Source organism: Nematolebias whitei, chromosome 2, assembly GCF_014905685.2.
Source record: "Nematolebias whitei isolate Nwh7 chromosome 2, NemWhi1, whole genome shotgun sequence".
Classification (NCBI taxonomy): domain Eukaryota; kingdom Metazoa; phylum Chordata; class Actinopteri; order Cyprinodontiformes; family Rivulidae; genus Nematolebias; species Nematolebias whitei.
This window is the reverse complement of record NC_056499.1, coordinates 1,414,270-1,431,763: the sequence shown is the minus strand read 5'-3', so window position 1 is coordinate 1,431,763 and position 17,494 is coordinate 1,414,270. Positions and strand designations below refer to the sequence as shown.

The window sequence follows — 17,494 nt, the reverse complement described above, 5'->3', positions numbered from 1 at the left end:
GTGGATGGATGGATGGATGGATGGATGGATGGATGGATGGATGGATGGATGGATGGATGGATTCCACTCTAAATGCTCAGGGTAACACATGTCTGGAATAAATTTTCCCCAATGACAACGTTAAACATTTTTTTCTGATGAGTTTTCACAAAATCATTCTGACCCTGCATATCTGCAGGTAAGGGGCGTTTACCTCCAGGATAAATTGAGGTCGCTGATTGGTTAGTTGCTGACACACTCACTAGATTGATTGACACGTGGGCGAGAGCTGTGGCCGGCGTTGTGCCAAAAATCGATTGGCGCCGCGGGAGCGCGCACGAGAGGACTCGCTGTTTCAGTTCTTCAAAATTTAACAAGATTATAACCTAAAAATGATTATTTGTTTGCTAGAGATTGTAGCAAAGGTGTGTCTCCCTTTACTTTTTCCTTAATAAAAGGTCAATGAACAGCAGTCTAACATGAGTCCTTAGTGTCCAAATGTGGAGGGCAGAGAAGATGGCATTGTTGGTCGAACAATTGGGCTGATATGCAAACTGGAAAGGATCCAGGGAGGCAGGAAGGATGGATTTGATGTGTTTCATGACTAGCTATTTGAAGCTCTTCATCAGAATGGGGATAAGTGCCACTGAACAGTAGTCATTTAGGCAGGAGGGGAATTCCTTCTATGGGACTGGGATGATGGTGGTAGCTTTGAAACAGGTGGGGATGATGGTCTGACTCAGTGAGAAATTAAAGATATCCGTGAAGACAGCTACAATGGTTTAAAGGTCAAAAAAAGCTTCATTTCGACTGCTTGTTAAATTACAAGCCATAATCAACTTTTGGCAGGCAGGCGAAATGAAAATTTTTTGACCATTAAAGTGCATTTATTAAGGAAAAAGTAAAGGGAGACACAACTTTGCTACAATCTTTAGCAAACAAATAATTGTTTTTAGGAGTTATGCTTGGAAGAACTGAAACAGTGAGTGCATGCCAATCAATTTTTGGCACAACATCGGCCCTGTGCGGAGGCGGGGCGGCCCAGGAGTAAAGCCCCCAGTTTACTGCCGCGTACATCCGTTCGCGCGTACGTACGCGTGTACTGTACGCAGAGGGTTCAGACTTTGTACTCGAGCGTCCACCCCGAGCAGCTGCAGAGCAGCTTCACAGACAAGGGGCGTTTACCTTCGGGACAAATTGAGGTCACCTATTGGTCATTTGCTGACACGCCTACTGGATTGATTGATAGGTCAGAAAAAAGAAAAAAGCGAGCGCTGGAAGCACTTTTGTCACATACAAAACAGTCCGTCGCTGGGCAGTTTATTGTGCGACACCGCGTATGTGTATGAGGTCATAAAAATTTGAGCTTTGCACGGACATGCCCTGGGGGGTACGCTAGTACCTCTGCGTACGTACGTGCGTACCTCTGCGTATGGACGTACACGGCAGTATACTGGGGGCTTAATGGTAGCAGTGTTCTTTGGTTTTATTTTGTTAATAAAAAGTTCTAAAAAATAAAATAGGAGCACTGACCCTGCAGACTAAGAATTAGACTGGCCCACCGGGAATTGTCCCGGTCTTCCCGATTAGCCACCCCAGGCCTGGTAAACAGGAAAATACACAAGCAAAAAAGATTTTTTCTTTTTTAATCCTGATAAGGGGGCGACTGTGGGTGAGTGGTTAGAGCAGTCGTCCTTCAATGCGAGAGTTGGGGGTTCGAATCCACCAGCAGTCACATGCCGAAGTGTCCCTGGGCAACACACTGAACCCCTCATAGCCTCTGATGAGTGCCCCATCAGTGTTTGAATGTGATCTAAAGCACTGATTAGTCTCATTAGAATGATTTGTTCCATTAGCTTTGTAGAGATGTAGAGTGCTGGATGAATGGGTAAATGAGGCACAGATTGTAGTGTAAAGCACTTTAAGTACCTTGAAATAAGATAGAGGGCAGCATGGTGGCACAACTGGTAGAGCTGCTGCCTCTCAGCGAGCAGGTCCTTGGTTCAAACCCCGGTCCAGGGGCCTTTCTGGGTGGAGTTTGCATGTTCTCTCCGTGCATGTGTGGGTTTTCTCCGGGTTCTCCGGTTTCCTCCCACAGACCAAAAACATGCATGTTAGGCTGATTGGTAACTCTAAATTGTCCCTAGGTGTGAGTGAGAGAGTGAATAGTTGTTTGTCTCGTTTGTCTCTATGTGTCCCTGTGATGGACTTGCGACCCATCCAGGGTGTCCCCCGCCCCTCTCACAGTGATTGTGGACATGGGCACCAGAGACCCCCGTGACCCAAAATGGAATAGACGGGTAAAGATAATGGATGGATGGATGGATGGATGAAATAAGATAGAAAGGCGCTAAATAAGTACAGTCCATTTACCATGTACCATAAGTGGTGATTTATGTTCACCCAATGAGCTCACAAACACATGCTCATGTTTGACATAAAAATAAAGATAAAACTATAAAGTGCAACATTGTGTAATTGAGGCGACAAATATTTTTCTGGTTTTGCCTTTCTTTAACCCTCCATTTCTTAGAGTAATAAGTGCAGAAACTTTTCTTAGGGAGTCAAATAATTACAAAGAAGTAAAGCTAGCTTGTACACTGGCTCACTTTAAGGTAAATGCAAAAATAAAACATAATTTCTGTTGTGTGAAGTCAAATCAGTCTTGATTTCAGGTGTACACATTTGAGATGCACATCATCGCCGCCAAGCCAAACTTTGCAGGAGCGTACAGATGTGAGGTTTCATCCAAGGACAAGTTTGACAGCTGCAACTTTGACTTGACTGTTCATGGTGAGTTGCTCAAGCCTCCCACAGTTGTTGCACGTAATGATGGTCAGAGTCAGAGGTGATTTCTGTGGCGTTCTGCCTTTCAGAGGCCCATGCTCCTGGTGGTTTGGATATAAGAACTGCTTTTCGACGCACGTAAGTAGCTGTGAAAGCAACTATTTTTTATACAGAATTTATATTAACTCAAGTATGTGCCAGTCCCCATTCCTGCTGTCCGTGTTTTTTGTTTTATTTTCTTCAGAACTGCACTTTTGAAGTAGATTTACACATTTATTTATTTCAAGGCTTATTCCAAATGTTTCCATAATAAAAAGCAAACAAGAGACTTCTAGAAAATTATTATTTTCACAATTTAAAAAAACAAGGAAGGTGGCTGCTGGGGGGGGGGGGGGGGGGGGGTTATTATTGGGGTAGGTGTGTTTATTATTATGTATTTACATATAATAAATAATAATCCTCTTCAACTGTGGGCAGCTGTGGCTGAAAGGCTAGAGCAGTCATCCTCCAATGGTAGAGTTAGTGGTTTGATTCCACCAGCAGTCACATACTGAAGTGTTCCTGGGCAAGACACTGGACCCTTCATTGCCTCCGATGTGTGTCCAATCAGTGTATGAATGTGAACTAAAGCTCTGATTATTATTTGTAGAGATCTAGAACATGTTCCGAGGGAGGTGGGGGACATTGAGTCTGAGTGGACCATGTTTCGTGTCTCTATTGTCGAGGCGGCTTACCGGAGCTGCGGCTGCAAGGTTGTCGGTGCCTGTCGTGGGGGCAACCCTCGAACCCGATGGTGGACACCGTCGGTGAGGGATGCTGTCAGGCTGAAGAAGGAGTCCTATCTGGCTTTTTTGGCCTGTGAGATGATGGGTATCGGCAGTTCAAGCGACATGCGGCTCAGGTGGTCGCTGAGACAAAAACTCAGGCATGGGAGGAGTTCGGAGAGGCCATGGAAAATGACTTCCGCACGGCTTCGAGGCGATTCTGGTTCACCATCCGGTGTCTTGGGGGGGAAAGCGATACGCCACCAACACTGTTTATAGTGGGAGTGGTGTGCTGCTGACCTCAACTCGGGATGTTGTTGGTCGGTGGTCAGAATACTTTGAAGACCTCAATCCCACCGGCACGTCTTCCACTGAGGAAGCGGAGCCTTGGGACTCTGGGTCGGGCCCTCCAATCTCTGGTGCTGAGGTCACCGAGGTGGTTAAAAAGCTCCTCGGTGGCAGGGCCCCAGGGGTGGATGAGATTCGCCTGGAGTTCCTTAAGGCTCTGGATGATGTAGGGTTGTGTTGGCTTACGCGACTCTGCAATATTGCGTGGACATCGGGGAAAGTTCCCCTGGATTGGCAGACCGGGGTGGTGGTCCCCCTATTCAAAAAGGGGGACCGTAGAGTGTGTTCCAACTACAGGGGAATCACGCTCTTAAGCCTCCCTGGTAAGGTCTATTCGGGGGTTCTGGAGAGGAGGGTCCGTTGGATAGTCGAACCTCGGATTCAGGAGGAGCAGTGCGGTTTTCAGCCTGGCTGTGGAACACTGAACCAGCTCTACACTCTCAGCAGGGTCTTAGAGGGTGCGTGGGAGTTTGCCCAACCGGTCTACATGTGCTTTGTGGACTTGGAGAAGGCGTTTGACTGCGTCCCTCGGGGAACCCTGTGGGGGGTAATCTGGGAGTATGGGGTACCGGGTCCTTTGATAGGGGCTGTTAGGCCCCTGTATGACCGGTGTCAGAGCCTGGTCCACATCGCCGGCAGTAAGTCGGGCTTGTTCCCTGTGAGAGTTGGACTCCACCAAGGTTGCCCTTTGTCACCGATTCTGTTCATAACTTTTATGGACAGAATTTCTAGGTGCAGCCAAGGTGTTGAGGAGATCCATTTTGGTGGCCTTAGGATTGCATCTCTGCCTTTTGCAGATGATGTGGTCTTATTGGCTTCATCAGATCGTGATCTACAGCTTTCGCTGGAGCGGTTCGCAGCTGAATGCGACGCGGCCGGGATGAAGATCGGTTCCTCCAAATCCGAGGCCATGGTCTTGAGCCGGAAAAGGGTAGAGTGCCCTCTCCGGGTCAGGGAGGAGGTCCTACCCCAAGTGGAGGAGTTCAAGTATCTTGGGGTCTTGTTCAAGAATGAGGGAAAAATGGAAAGTGCGATCGATAGGCGGATAGGTGCAGCGTCTGCAGTGAAGCAGGCGCTGTTCAGGTTTGTCGTGGTGAAGAGAGAGCTGAGTCAAAAGGCGAAGCTCTCAATTTACCGATCAATCTACGCTCCTACCCCCATCTATGGTCACGAGCTTTGGGTTGTGACCCAAAGAATGAGATCTCGGATACAAGCGGCCGAAATGAGTTTTCTCCGCAGGGTGTCTGGGCTCTCCCTTAGAGATAGGGTGAGAAGCTCGATCATCCGGGAGGGACTCAGAGTAGAGCCGCTGCTTCTCCACGTCGAGAGGAGCCAGTTGAGGTGGGTTGGGCATCTGTTTAGGAGGCCTTCTGGACGCCTCCCTGGTGAGGTGTTCCGGACACGTCCCACCGGAAGGAGGCCCAGAGGAAGACCTAGGACACGCTGGAGGGACTATGTTTCTCGGCTAGCCTGGGAACGCCTCAGGATTCCCCCGGAAGAGCTGGCCCAAGTGGCTGGGGAGAGGGAAGTCTGGGCCTCCCTACTTAGGCTGCTACCCCCGCGACCCGACCCCGGATAAGCAGAAGAAAATGGATGGATGGATGGATGGAGATCTAGTAGAGTGCTGTATGAATGGGTAAATGAGGCACAAATTGGGATGTAAAGAGCTTTGAGTGTCTTGCTAAGTTAGAAAGTTGCTGTATAAGTGCAGTCCATTCAGCTGCGCCGCCTTCATGTTAGCAAGTGTGTGTGAAGCTGCAGGTTCAACAGACTCCAGCTTCTTTCCCTGAAACAAACCAAGAGTCAGAACTCATTTAGCTGTGCTCTGCCTTTTGAGAGGCACAGAGAAAGGTGGTGACATTAATAAATCAGCAGTTTATCATATCGCTAACACACGGTCCCAGTCTCAGCTGTGGAACAAGACGTCCAAAGCATTAGCCGTCTTGTTAGCCACTAAGGACCGTGTCTTTAGCAAAATGATAAACTGCTGATTTATTAATGCCTCCACCTCCCTCTGTGCCTCTCAAGGCACACCACAGCTTAATGAGTTCTGACCTATGGTTTGTTACAGGGAAGGATGCTGAAAAAACACTCTGACCTGCAGCTTCACGCACACTTCATATTCCACTCCACTGTTTTAAATGGTGAAAAAGATTTGTAGTTCCAACCATTCATTGGGACTGTTTTCAGCATTGTCTACAGCATGGGTGCCCAATACATCAGTCGCATTCTACCGATCAATCGCAAAGACATTATGGGTAGAGCATATGGCATTAAAATAAATTGATGTCAGCTTATCATCCATCCTCACTATCAATCAACCTTTATTTAGACAGGTAAATCCCATTGAGCCTCGAGGACTCATTTACAAGAGAGACCTGATTTCAACAAAGAAAGATGACAACAATGGACAACAGCAACAACAATAAACAATTATAAAAAGTCATACTGCAGGTTTTTTTTTTTTTTACAAATAGGATGGCTAAAAGGAAAAGGTAACAAAACAAAAAACAAAAAAAAACCAGCTAGATTCTAAGGCGAATGTAGAAAACTAAAAACAGGAACATGTCTGCATTGGTCCCTGCCAGGAGTCCAACAGATTCTTAAAGCCACTTAGAGAGGTCAAAGGTCGAGAGCTTCAAATCTTTTTGTAAGATATTATTCCAGGAAACAGGAGCGGAGTAGGAGATGTCCTGAGAGCACACTCCGTAGCTGCACTCACGCAGAGACATGTAGGAGGAGATATATGAAGGCAGCAGACCAAGAAGTGATTTAAAGATGAAAATGTACCAGTGAGAGAGTCTGCATGAAGTTAATGATGTCCAGTTAACCAGTGAATACTGGGTGCAGTGGTGGGTACGATAATCACAGCCAGTTATGAATCTTAGTGCACCATGATAGACAGCATCCAACATCTATGAAACTATGAAACTTGTTACTTGATTGACATACAGGGCAGCCACTCACAGCCCTCATTCGCTCAAACCAGGTCTCAGAGTGGAGATTTTTTTGGGAAATATTTATATTTATCCATATTTACCCCCTCCCCCACCCCGTGAAATTCTCTGTGTGTGAAGTCGTACATGCGCACTAAAGGCGACTGCAGTCCGGAGTTTTTCCTGCACTAACAACAGATATAAAATAAGGCAGAGAGCAGAGTGCTTTTGTGCTACTCACCCTTTTTTAGCATGTAGGAGCAACACTAATAAACTCCGGGGTCCAAAGCGGCTAGTGTATTCACCAGTTTGGACTAACTGCGATCGTGCAGATGCTGCATGCGTGATGAATAAAGCTCAGGGTTGCCAGATAAACTTAAAATGTCTTATTTATCCCCTCCTTTTCTGTGCATATGTTTAGTTAGTTAGTTTATTTGACAGGGACAGTGCACACAAACATAGAACAGAACAAGTCTGTGACTGATGTGTTGCACAAAGAGTATATAGCTACAGCTAATTCACAACTCCAGTCCCTGGTTGGGCATTTCTATGCATTAAAATACATACAATTTATCAATCAAAATACTCCTGCCTACATATTCATGTCATCAGCCTAACAACCTCTAATTTCATATAATAAAAACTATACATTAAAATACAATTTAAAAATCTAAATACAATAAAAATACAAAACCTTTTCCTCTACAAATTCTAAAATAACTTTGCAACTCACATATTCAACAAACACAACACACCTCATTTTAAAATATCTTTACTCAGCACATATGACAGTTTAGGTCAAAATATTATCATTTTAAAGCCACAGTACTATAGTTCATCATTTATTATCTAGTAACCTGACTGACATGGAAACTACAGTGTTTTTCATGTAAACCCACTCTTTTTTTTATTATCACCAATAAACATTGAAAAAACACCAACGTTTCCAGAGGTGATCTCATATAAATGGGATCTTATAGTAGATCACTTTGACTTGGTCATTTTAAAAGCAGCTCACATGCTGAAAAAGTGTGGGCACCCTTGCTCTAAGCTTTTTTGTACTGGTAATTAGCATGTGTCAGCTCTTTCGTATCTCCTCCTGAGTCTTGATCCAAACATCAGAACCAGCTGAACAAACAGCCACCCAGCAGATCTGATGTCGGTTTGATCACACTGAGAGCAGGATGTGTGAAGACACAGGCTTTTCAGTAGCCCAGCTCCTCCAGGAGGGGGTTGCCACACAGAGGAAGTGTTGTGTTGTAACTTCACCACACAGATAAGAAACTCACTTGTGAATGTTGTTGAATCAGAGGCACGAGACAAGTGAGCAGTCAAACCTTTGCCCTCGTTTTTATCTCCAATCCCATTGATAAGATTCAAAAAGACGGATGCACGCCCACTGCCTGCTCTTTTTCAAAATGAGTGTTTGTGTTGTTGCTTGAATTACTGCAGCTGAGCATGACTGGAAGGACTGTTTCTTGTTTTGGGAAATTAAATTCTTGCAGGAAGCATTTTTATGACATCATGCCTCTTGTTTTTCCTCCTCACGAAGAAAGATGAGTCCAAACTTAACATAACCAACCGTAAAACATTTTTGAGTTATTTCCAGTTGATACTGATAAGTAAAATACTACACAAAATGGTGGGTATAATTGCAAAGTTTCCACAAAATTACAACTTCCTTTTAACCAGCAGCTGTCTCTCAAGCAAAACAAATGCATGTTTAATTCACTGTTGTCAAAAACTTAGTTGTCACATCAAAATCCAGAATCAAGGTCAAGGTTATTTATTGTCATTTGCATTGCATGTGATACATGAGGGGGAATGAAATAGTGTAAACAGGGTCACAGTTACATCCAACAAAAGTATAAATTGTAAATAAAAACAGTAATACGATCTAAGAAAATAACTAAGAAATATGCTAAACTAAGAATACACTGACAATACAAAAACAATGCGCCATGAACATGAGTCTGTGAGCAGATGAGTACGAATGAACACAACTGCATAAAATAAACCTGCAACATGGATAATCACCAGCACATATCACAATAAAGTGGAATTACAGTGATTTTTTTTTTCTTCACAGTGATAATCCTGATTAGAGAGCTTTCAGGATTATCTCAAAGCTCTCTGTTTACCGGTCGGTCTACGTCCCTGCCCTCACCTATGGTCACGAGCTCTGGGTAGTGACCAAAAGAATGAGATTGCAGATACAGGTGGGTGAAATGAGTTTCCACCACAGGGTAGCTGAACTCTCCCTTAGAGATCGGGTGAGAAGTTCAGTTATATAGCTCCCGGTATACTCCCGCGTACGTCAGTCCGCGCAGACTGGATCAGAGCCGAAGCAGACGCCCACAGGACATGTCTGCGCAAAGCTAAATTTTTATGACCGCGTACGCATACTCGGTGTCGCACAATAAACTGTCCGGTGACGGAGTTTTGTATGCGACACCAATGTATTAACAACCCCTTCTTCATCCCTGATCTGGCCTTTCCTTTTGTTTTTTTACCAAGAGGCAGTGATCTCTTCCTCCTCCATTGACACCATGAATGAAATGGTGAGAGATTAAGGAATTTGTCACGAGAGAATTAAAATCAGGTCCAGTGTGGCTGCGGGAGGGTCTGGAGATTTCCTGGTGGGCTGGTTTGATGTTTGGGCTGCAGGGCCAGCGTCCCGTTTTTTTTTTTTTTAAGAACTTTTTATTAACAACATATAAACACAGAACACCGCTGCGGCTGGGGCTGTCGGCTCTCTTTTTTTTTTTTTTTAAACCTGTCAATCAATACAGTGGGCGTGTCAGCAAATGACCAATTGGTGACCTCAATTTGTCCCGAAGGTGAACGCCCCTTGTCTGCGGAGCTGCTCTGCAGCCGCTCAGGGTGGACACTCGAGTATGAAGTCTGAACCCTCTACGGACAGTGCGCACAGTTTCCGTACAGCTGACAGGACGCGGGAGTATACTGGGGGCTTAAGAGTAGAACCATTGCTCCTCCACATTGAGAGGAGCCAGTTGAGGTGGTTCAAGCATCTGATAAGGATGCTCCCAGCGCGTCTCAATATGGAGGTGCTTCGGGCATGTCCGACTGGGAGGAGACCCCGGGGAAGACCCAGGACACGCTGGAGAGACTGTCTCTCAGTTGGTCAGGGAACACCTTGGAGTCCTCCCAGAAAAGCTGGAAGAGGTGGCTGTGGAAAGAGATGTCTGGGCCTCTCTGCTCAAGCCGTTGCCCCCGCGACCCGACTTAGGACTAAGCGGAAGATAATGGATGATTGGATAATCCTGATTAGTGATTTATAAGTCTAACAGCTTCAGGGTAAAAGCTGTTCCTCAGTCTAGTGGTTTTACATCTAATGCTCCTAAAACTCCTGCCTAAGGGGAGCAGGGACAAAAGAGTGTGTGCTGGGTGAGTGGGGTCCTTCATGATGCAGGTTGCCCTCTTCCTGCATCTGGAGGTGTAGATGTCTGTGATGGTGGGGAGACTGACTCCAACAGACTTCTGTGCAGCCTTCACCACTCTCTGCAAAGCTTTTCTTTCTGCAGCTGTGCAGCCTCCATGCCACATGTTGATCCTGCACAGGATGCTCTCCACTGCACACCTGTAGAAGGAGGTGAGGACTACGCTTCCCAGACCAGCTCGTCTCAGCCACCTGAGGAAGTAGAGTCTCTGATGATCTTTCTTTTTTTTTCATTCAACCTTTTTGAAGACAGATAAGTCACATTGAGCCTAGAAGACTAATTTACAAGTGAGATCTGTTTAGACAGACAAAAAAGTATTGAAACTGGACACATGTAGGAATTGGAGGCGAACAAATTCCTTTCAGACTTTTTCTTCCTGCCTGAGAAAAAAAAAAAACCTCTGATATTAAAAAACACCTTGCAGCACAAACAAGCACATAGTGACGTAAACATTCTGCAAGGGGGGGGGGGGGGTTGGACAAGAGCAGTGAGCATGTCCATAGACGCTCTCAAGGGCACTGTAAGAGTTCTGATAAGGATGTAATAATCAGCCAGTGTCCTCTGGTGAGATCGGTAAACATACCATACCATTTTATTTATAGAGCACTTAAAACAGCGACAAGGCCAACCAAAGTGCTGTACAGACAGAACAACAGGTAACACACAAAGCAATATACAAAATGAAGTAAATCAGAAATATAGACATAAAAAAGATGCAGATAATGATGACTAACCAGTGTGGAGCATACAGGTTCAAAACACAGATCATCTGGTGTTGAAAGCTACCAAATAGTAGTGGGTTTTGAAACGGGACTTGAAAACAGAGAGGGAGGGGGCCTGTCTGACAAGCAGAGGTAACTCGTTCCAAAGTCTTGGTCCTGCTACAGAGAAGGCCCTGTCCCCTCTGCGCTTAAGGCGAGTTCCTGGAACTCATTCTCAAGATATGTCAGGGAAAGGCCAAGAATAACGTCTATGAGAATCCAAGAGTCCTGAAATGACGACACAATGTTTATTCAGCTGGTTTCATCTGGTTATCTGTTGGAAATTCCTCAGGGAGGGGGTGGTGAGCATCAGATCACGTTCTCCAGGCGAATTCAGATAAAATGGCCTTCAAGGCCAGCCAAGGGAGCCAAATTCAGATAAACACAGTTGTTTTGGGGACAGACAGAACTTAAAGACATCTTGAGTCTGTGTTGGTCCACTCAGCTCTGAAATGTCCAAATTACATGATCACACTGTTGGAACATGACTGAGTAAAATCCCCAAGATCTGATCCATTCAGCCCAAAGCATTTGAGTCTGGGTACTTGATGCACGAACCAAGCCATCATAAAGGCAAGCAGCTTGATCTGGTCCAAATTTGCTGCCAACGACTTCCTTGAATGTTGATAAAACCAGCAACCAGCCGAATCCAAAAAGCAGGAACCAGTTATTGTAAATCAAATTAAATATGCATCCTTAAAATCCACAAATGGCAGCAGAGATAAACACATCATCAAGTCTTCAAGTCGATGAGATGTCCAGCTGTGTGCGTGCCAACAGGGCAAACCGGCTAGCCTAAAGCCTGTCTTCTCTTGAAAGAAATGTTATCAATTGTGTTGAGGGACCAACTGATCAAACCAAGTCCATAATTATGGTTCGTAAGAGATGCTCAGAAACAGTTTCACAGACAGACAGAGCAGCAAAGCAAAGTGGAGAGGGAGGGGAAGGGAGAAGCATCCGATCTCTGCAAGAACAAGTGGTGAAGTCTTTCTTGATCAGGCTGGTAGTGTTGCCACAGCTGAGGTTGTCATTCAGGTGCACACCCAAGTACTTGTAGCTGGAGACCACTTCCACCACAGATCCTCTTATTCATTCCACCTTTATTTAGACAGGTAAATCCCATTGAGCCTCGAGGACTCATTTACAAGAGAGACCTGATTTCAACAAAGAATGATGACAACAATGGACAACAGCGACAACAATAAACAATTATAAAAACACAGAGACATGTAGGAGGAAATGTATGAAGGCAGCAGACCAAGAAGAGATTTAAAGAGGAAAATGTACCAGTGAGAGAGTCTGCGTGAAGTTGTTTTCCACATGGAGCTTAAAAGAGTGATGCGAGTCGACCAAGACACCCAAATATTTATAGGAATCAACAAACTCAATGGGGACACAATTTGAGGATAAGATCAGAGGAAGAACTGCTGGGACCAACTTCCTGTTTGAAAAATGCATCCCTTTGGTTTTGTCGGCATTTAGGACAAGTTTGAGGTGGAACAAATCTATCTGGATGTTGTTAAATGCAGATTTCAAAAGCTGGAACGCCTTATCAGCTGTTTTAGCTCGACAATAAACAACTGTGTCATCAGCATAGAAATGTATGGATGCATTAGGGATGTTTTTACCTACATTATGTATGTAGAATGTAAAAAGGGTGGGTCCTAAGACTGAGCCTTGTGGTACACCATTGCTGACTGTTAAATAACTGGAAGAAGTACCATTATGTTGAACGCATTGCCTCCTATCTGAGAGATAGTTAGAGAACCAACCAATGGTGTGATCTGAGAAACTGATTTCTGAGAGCTTATGACACAAGATGTCATGATCCACAGTGTCAGAATCTTTAGACAGGTCTAAGAAAAGTGCAGCACAATAATCCTTCATATCCAGTGCTTCAACAATGTCATTAAGAATCTTCAGTGAAGCAGTCGTTGTGCTGTGTTGTTTCCTGAAACCAGACTGATGGGGAGGTAAGATGTCAAATGAGTCCAGGTAAGTTTTGATTTGAGAGTTTATCAGTTTTGCTAGAACCTTGGATAAAATGTAGAGTTTAGAGATTGGCCGATAGTTGTTCAGTGAGGTGGGGTCACATCCATTCAGCAAAGATAAAACAAAGGCTGTTTTCCAAGCATCTGGAATGGAGTTTTGGCTTATGGAGATATTGAAGATGTGGGTCACAGGGACTGTGATGATATGAGCAGCCAGCCTTAAGAAATAAGGTGGAAGTTCATCTGGACCTTCAGATTTTTTTAGGATCAAGATCTTTTAACAGTTTATTAACCTCACTGTCTGAGAATGGAGAAAAAGAGAAGGTGTGACTATATTTGGGGGGTGGGGGTAGGTGTGTTTGTTCCACCTGAAATCCACGGCCATCTCCTTCGTCTTCTTCACATTGATGTGAAGGTTGTTCTTCCTGCACCAGCTCTCCGGGTGTTTGCACCTGGACTCATCAATGTTTGTGATACATCCAACCATCGCTATATCGTCTGCAAACTTTACAATATGACAGCCTGGATGGGTAGGTGTTCAGTCATATGAGCAGAGTAAGCAGGAGGGGGCTCAACACACAACCTTAGGGGGAGCCAGTGCTGAGAGTTATGGTGGAGGAGGAGAAGTTGTGGATCCTCAAAGAGTGTGGTCTCTTTGTTAAGAAGTCCAGGACCCAGTTGCATATGGAGGGGCTTTGTCCTAGTGTGAGCAGTTTGTCCATCAGGGTCTGGGGAATCATGGTGGTGAAGGAAGATGTGAAGTCCACAAAGAGCATATGGGCATAGGAGTACTTTTGCTCTAGGTGGGTGAGAGCAGTGGACCACAGAAGAGATGGCATCTTCCGTTGATCGATTCTTGCGGTATGGATACTGGTGAGGGTCCTTGCTGATGTCGATGGTAGTTTTGATGTGGGCCATGACCAGTCTTTCGAACCATTTAGCGACTATTGGGGTGAGTGCTAGTCAGACCAGTCACTATAGAGCTCTCTGGGACTGGGATGATGGTGGCTGTCTTCAGGCAGGTGGGAACTATTGCCAGGGTGAGGGAGGGGTTAAAGATGTCAGCCAGCACCTCACAGAGCTGATCGGCACAGTCTTTCAGTATTTTCCCTGGGATGTTGTCTGGGCCAGTTGCTTTGTGATGATTAATCCTCCTGAAGGTGTTCCTCACTTCAGCTGAGGTTATGCTTAGAAACTCCTCTTCCAGTGGTGAGGTGAATCTGGTGCCGGGTGGTCTGTTTGGGTCTTCAAAGCACACATTGAATTTGTTGAGGGTATCAGGAAGTGATGAGTCCCTAAGACATTGTGCACCCCTGCCTATATAATCTGTTATATACTTAATGTCCCTCCACATGCTCTGTGGGTCTTGTGAGGAGATATGTCCCTGGATCCTCTGTACATATGTGGCTTTGGCCCTTTTAATATTAGCAGCCAGCTTTTTCCTTGTCCTGCTCCTGTGAGTTGACAGATCTGAAGGCAGTGTCCTTGGTTTCCAGCAAGGTAGGGACATTGGCATTAAGTCAGGGTTTCTAGTTTGGGTAGCACTTCACAGTCCTGGTGGTGGTGTCATCATGAACACACTTGCGAATGTATCCAAGGACCGCAGATGTGTATTCATCCAGGTCTAGCTCCCCCTCATTCACAGCAGCTTCTCTGAAGAACTGCCAGTCTGTTCATGCAAAACAGTTCTTTAGTATGGAGTCACTGTTCCTCACCCACCCCCTGATGTTTCTTTGTGTTGGTCTGGAACGTCTCAGTGGGGGGAGGTAAGCAAGGACCAGAAAGATAAGATAAGATAGAACTTTATTGATCCTGCAGGAAATTGTTGTGCCAGAGTTTCAGTACAAAGAAACATATACAAGGAATCATACAAGATATAGAAAATAACAGAGAATATAAAAATACCAACAATTAAGTTCTAAGCAAGCCAGGTGTATACAGTACATGTACAAAATGTTTTAATGGTTTAATGTGAAAACATTAAAGTGTTTATTGTGGTGCAGGATTCATTTTATTGTCCTATGGGCAGAAAGGAGGAGGAGATGAAAAGTCTAATAGCTACAGGGAGGAAGGACTCCCTGTGGCATTCTGTCAAGCACTCGGTGGTCTTAGTCTATGACTGAAGGTGCTGCAGTGAGTCCAGTGTGGCATACAGGGGGTGTGACGTGTTGTTCAGGGTCTGGAGCAGTTTCCTCAGCATCCTCTGCTCAGACACCTCTGTCAGAGACTGCAGTTCCACTCCCAGAACTGAGCCAGCTCTCTTGATGAGCTTATTGAGTCTGTTGGTATCAATTGTCTTCACCCTGCTGCTCCAGCACACCACAGCATAGAAGATGACCATGGAGACCACCGAGTGGTAAAACATCTGCAGCATGGTCCTGCAGACATTAAAGGACCCGAGTCTCCTCAGAAGAAAAATGTGACTCTGCCTTTTCTTTTAGAGGGCATTGGTGTCATCTATTTAGTTCAGTTTATTGTCTAGGTGGACCCCCAGGTACTTGTAGCAGTCCACAGTGTCCACCTTAGTACCCTTGATGTTGATGGGGTTGGGGGGGGGCTGATCTTATTTTAGTAGTCCACCTGCAGCTCTTTAGTTTTTCCAGTGTTGAGTTGCAGGTGGAGATGTGATCTAAGAGTCTGAGGTGGGGGAAGGCTTTGTATGCATCTTGTATGTTGGTGTAAATACAGTCCAGCGTGTTATTTCCTCATGTAGGTATAGTCACACGCTGATAAAATCTTGGCACAGTGTCCCTTAGATTTATGTGGTTAAAATCACCAGCCACCACGTAAAAAGCTTCCAGGTGCTTGTTTTGCAGCAAACTGATATTCTCATGTAGCTCCTGCAGGGTGTCCCTAGTGTAGTGTCCTACATTTCTCAGATAGTCCACATCTTGTCCTCAGAGGCACTGTAACTAAACTCTTCCACTCCCGCTTTACTAATCTTCTCCCTTCCTAGAAAGACAGACTTTGCGCCTCTACAAAGTCTAGTCAAGGTAATAGAATCTACCTTCTGCAAAGCTAATCAACGCTCGGTTCTTGTGTCAGACAAGGCAACACCTCTATAATCTGCATTGGCCAGTTGAACAGAACTTTGTCATACCCCAGGATGACAGAAGTGTGCGATCGCCATGGCAACAAAGGAAGTCTGCCAGTTGGACAGAGCTTCAAACAGAACCCCTATTGTGTACCTGCATTGTGTGAAAAACCCAAATGTAACATCTGTAAAGAAAATTATGTTTTTTAAACAAGGTGTTACTAGGTAAACAAAGCAGTTTTCCCTCTAAACTTTGAGGAGGTGACTTATCTCATCAAAATTAGTTTATGCAACTCAGTTAATGCTCATTTTGTTGGTCGGAGTTGCGTTAATTGGATAAAATTTGCATAGCCCCCCCCCCCCCCCTTCTAAAATCAGGTAAAACTGAAACTCAGGGGAGGAGAATTAGTCAGAGTCAAGTCGTTGTCTTCTTCGTGCCGTTTCGAGCTGTAGTGAGCCAGGCTCGTCTTCTCCATCTGGGATGGAGCCAGCTAGCTGAACTGTGGCAAAAGTCCACAGAACTCTCTCAAACACACCAGAATGATGCTGCTGTCTTGCCAATGAAATGTTGTTCTGGAGAGAATCGTCACTTCCATCATGGTAATGAGGACATCTTCGGGTAGGAAAATCCCATCTTCATTCTGACGAGAGACGATACTCAGTGCCAATTGGTTCTATTTTGACACTTATGGCTTACTCCACAAACCTCAGAAACTTACATTAATTTTTAAACATTAGTCCTAAATTTAGATAACATCTGTCCTCAAAGTTTAAACTATTTTACATCATTCACTCTTCTGAAATAATACTATTGGTTATGCATTCATATTTCATATTTTCCATAATTTCATAATGTTGTTATTATTTAAACTTACTATAAACGTTACAGAATTTTGTGGCATTAATCTACTGGGTTTTGTTTGTTTAATTCAAGTGAGGGGGATTACAACATTGCCAATAATCCACCATTAATTTAATTGAGGTCATCCACATTTATTATTTTTCATTGCATACCTGTTAAAAGGTGTACAGACCACTTTACTTTAACATATCACTACAATACCATTAGCATACGGGGCTATAGACAGCAATTATGAACACCCCCACAATCTCATGAGGTAAATAATGTGGTCGACACTTCAGTTAGTTGCTCTCAGAGCCGTATATAGAGAGAGTTTTGACACTCCCATAGATGTCTATAGAAAGAATGAAATGCGGAAGTCGCGTGGGTAAAGCAGCCGCTAATTGGTCCAAACAGCAGCGGTTCCAGCATTGAACATAGTTCATTCTCTGAGTTTTGGAAGTGTTTTGTATGGTAAATTGATGAAAGCACAACTTTATTTTTGCCATTGTGAAGCGTTAGCAGACTGTTCTATACCACAGTTTATCAACATTAATACTTCATGTTGCCAGTTTTAGTTAATTAAACATGT

At 44.6% G+C, this 17,494-nt stretch overlaps 1 protein-coding gene across 1 annotated transcript in view; it reads left to right on the top strand.

Moving 5' to 3' along the window:
* mybpc3 (myosin binding protein C3) overlaps positions 1 to 17,494 on the top strand; it is a 112,744-nt gene that overhangs the window by 27,117 nt on the left and 68,133 nt on the right. The window contains exons 5-6 of the mRNA XM_037692643.1: positions 2,655 to 2,772; positions 2,856 to 2,904. Of these exons, the coding sequence (XP_037548571.1) occupies positions 2,655 to 2,772; positions 2,856 to 2,904 (167 nt within the window). The remainder of the gene's footprint in view (positions 1 to 2,654; positions 2,773 to 2,855; positions 2,905 to 17,494) is intronic.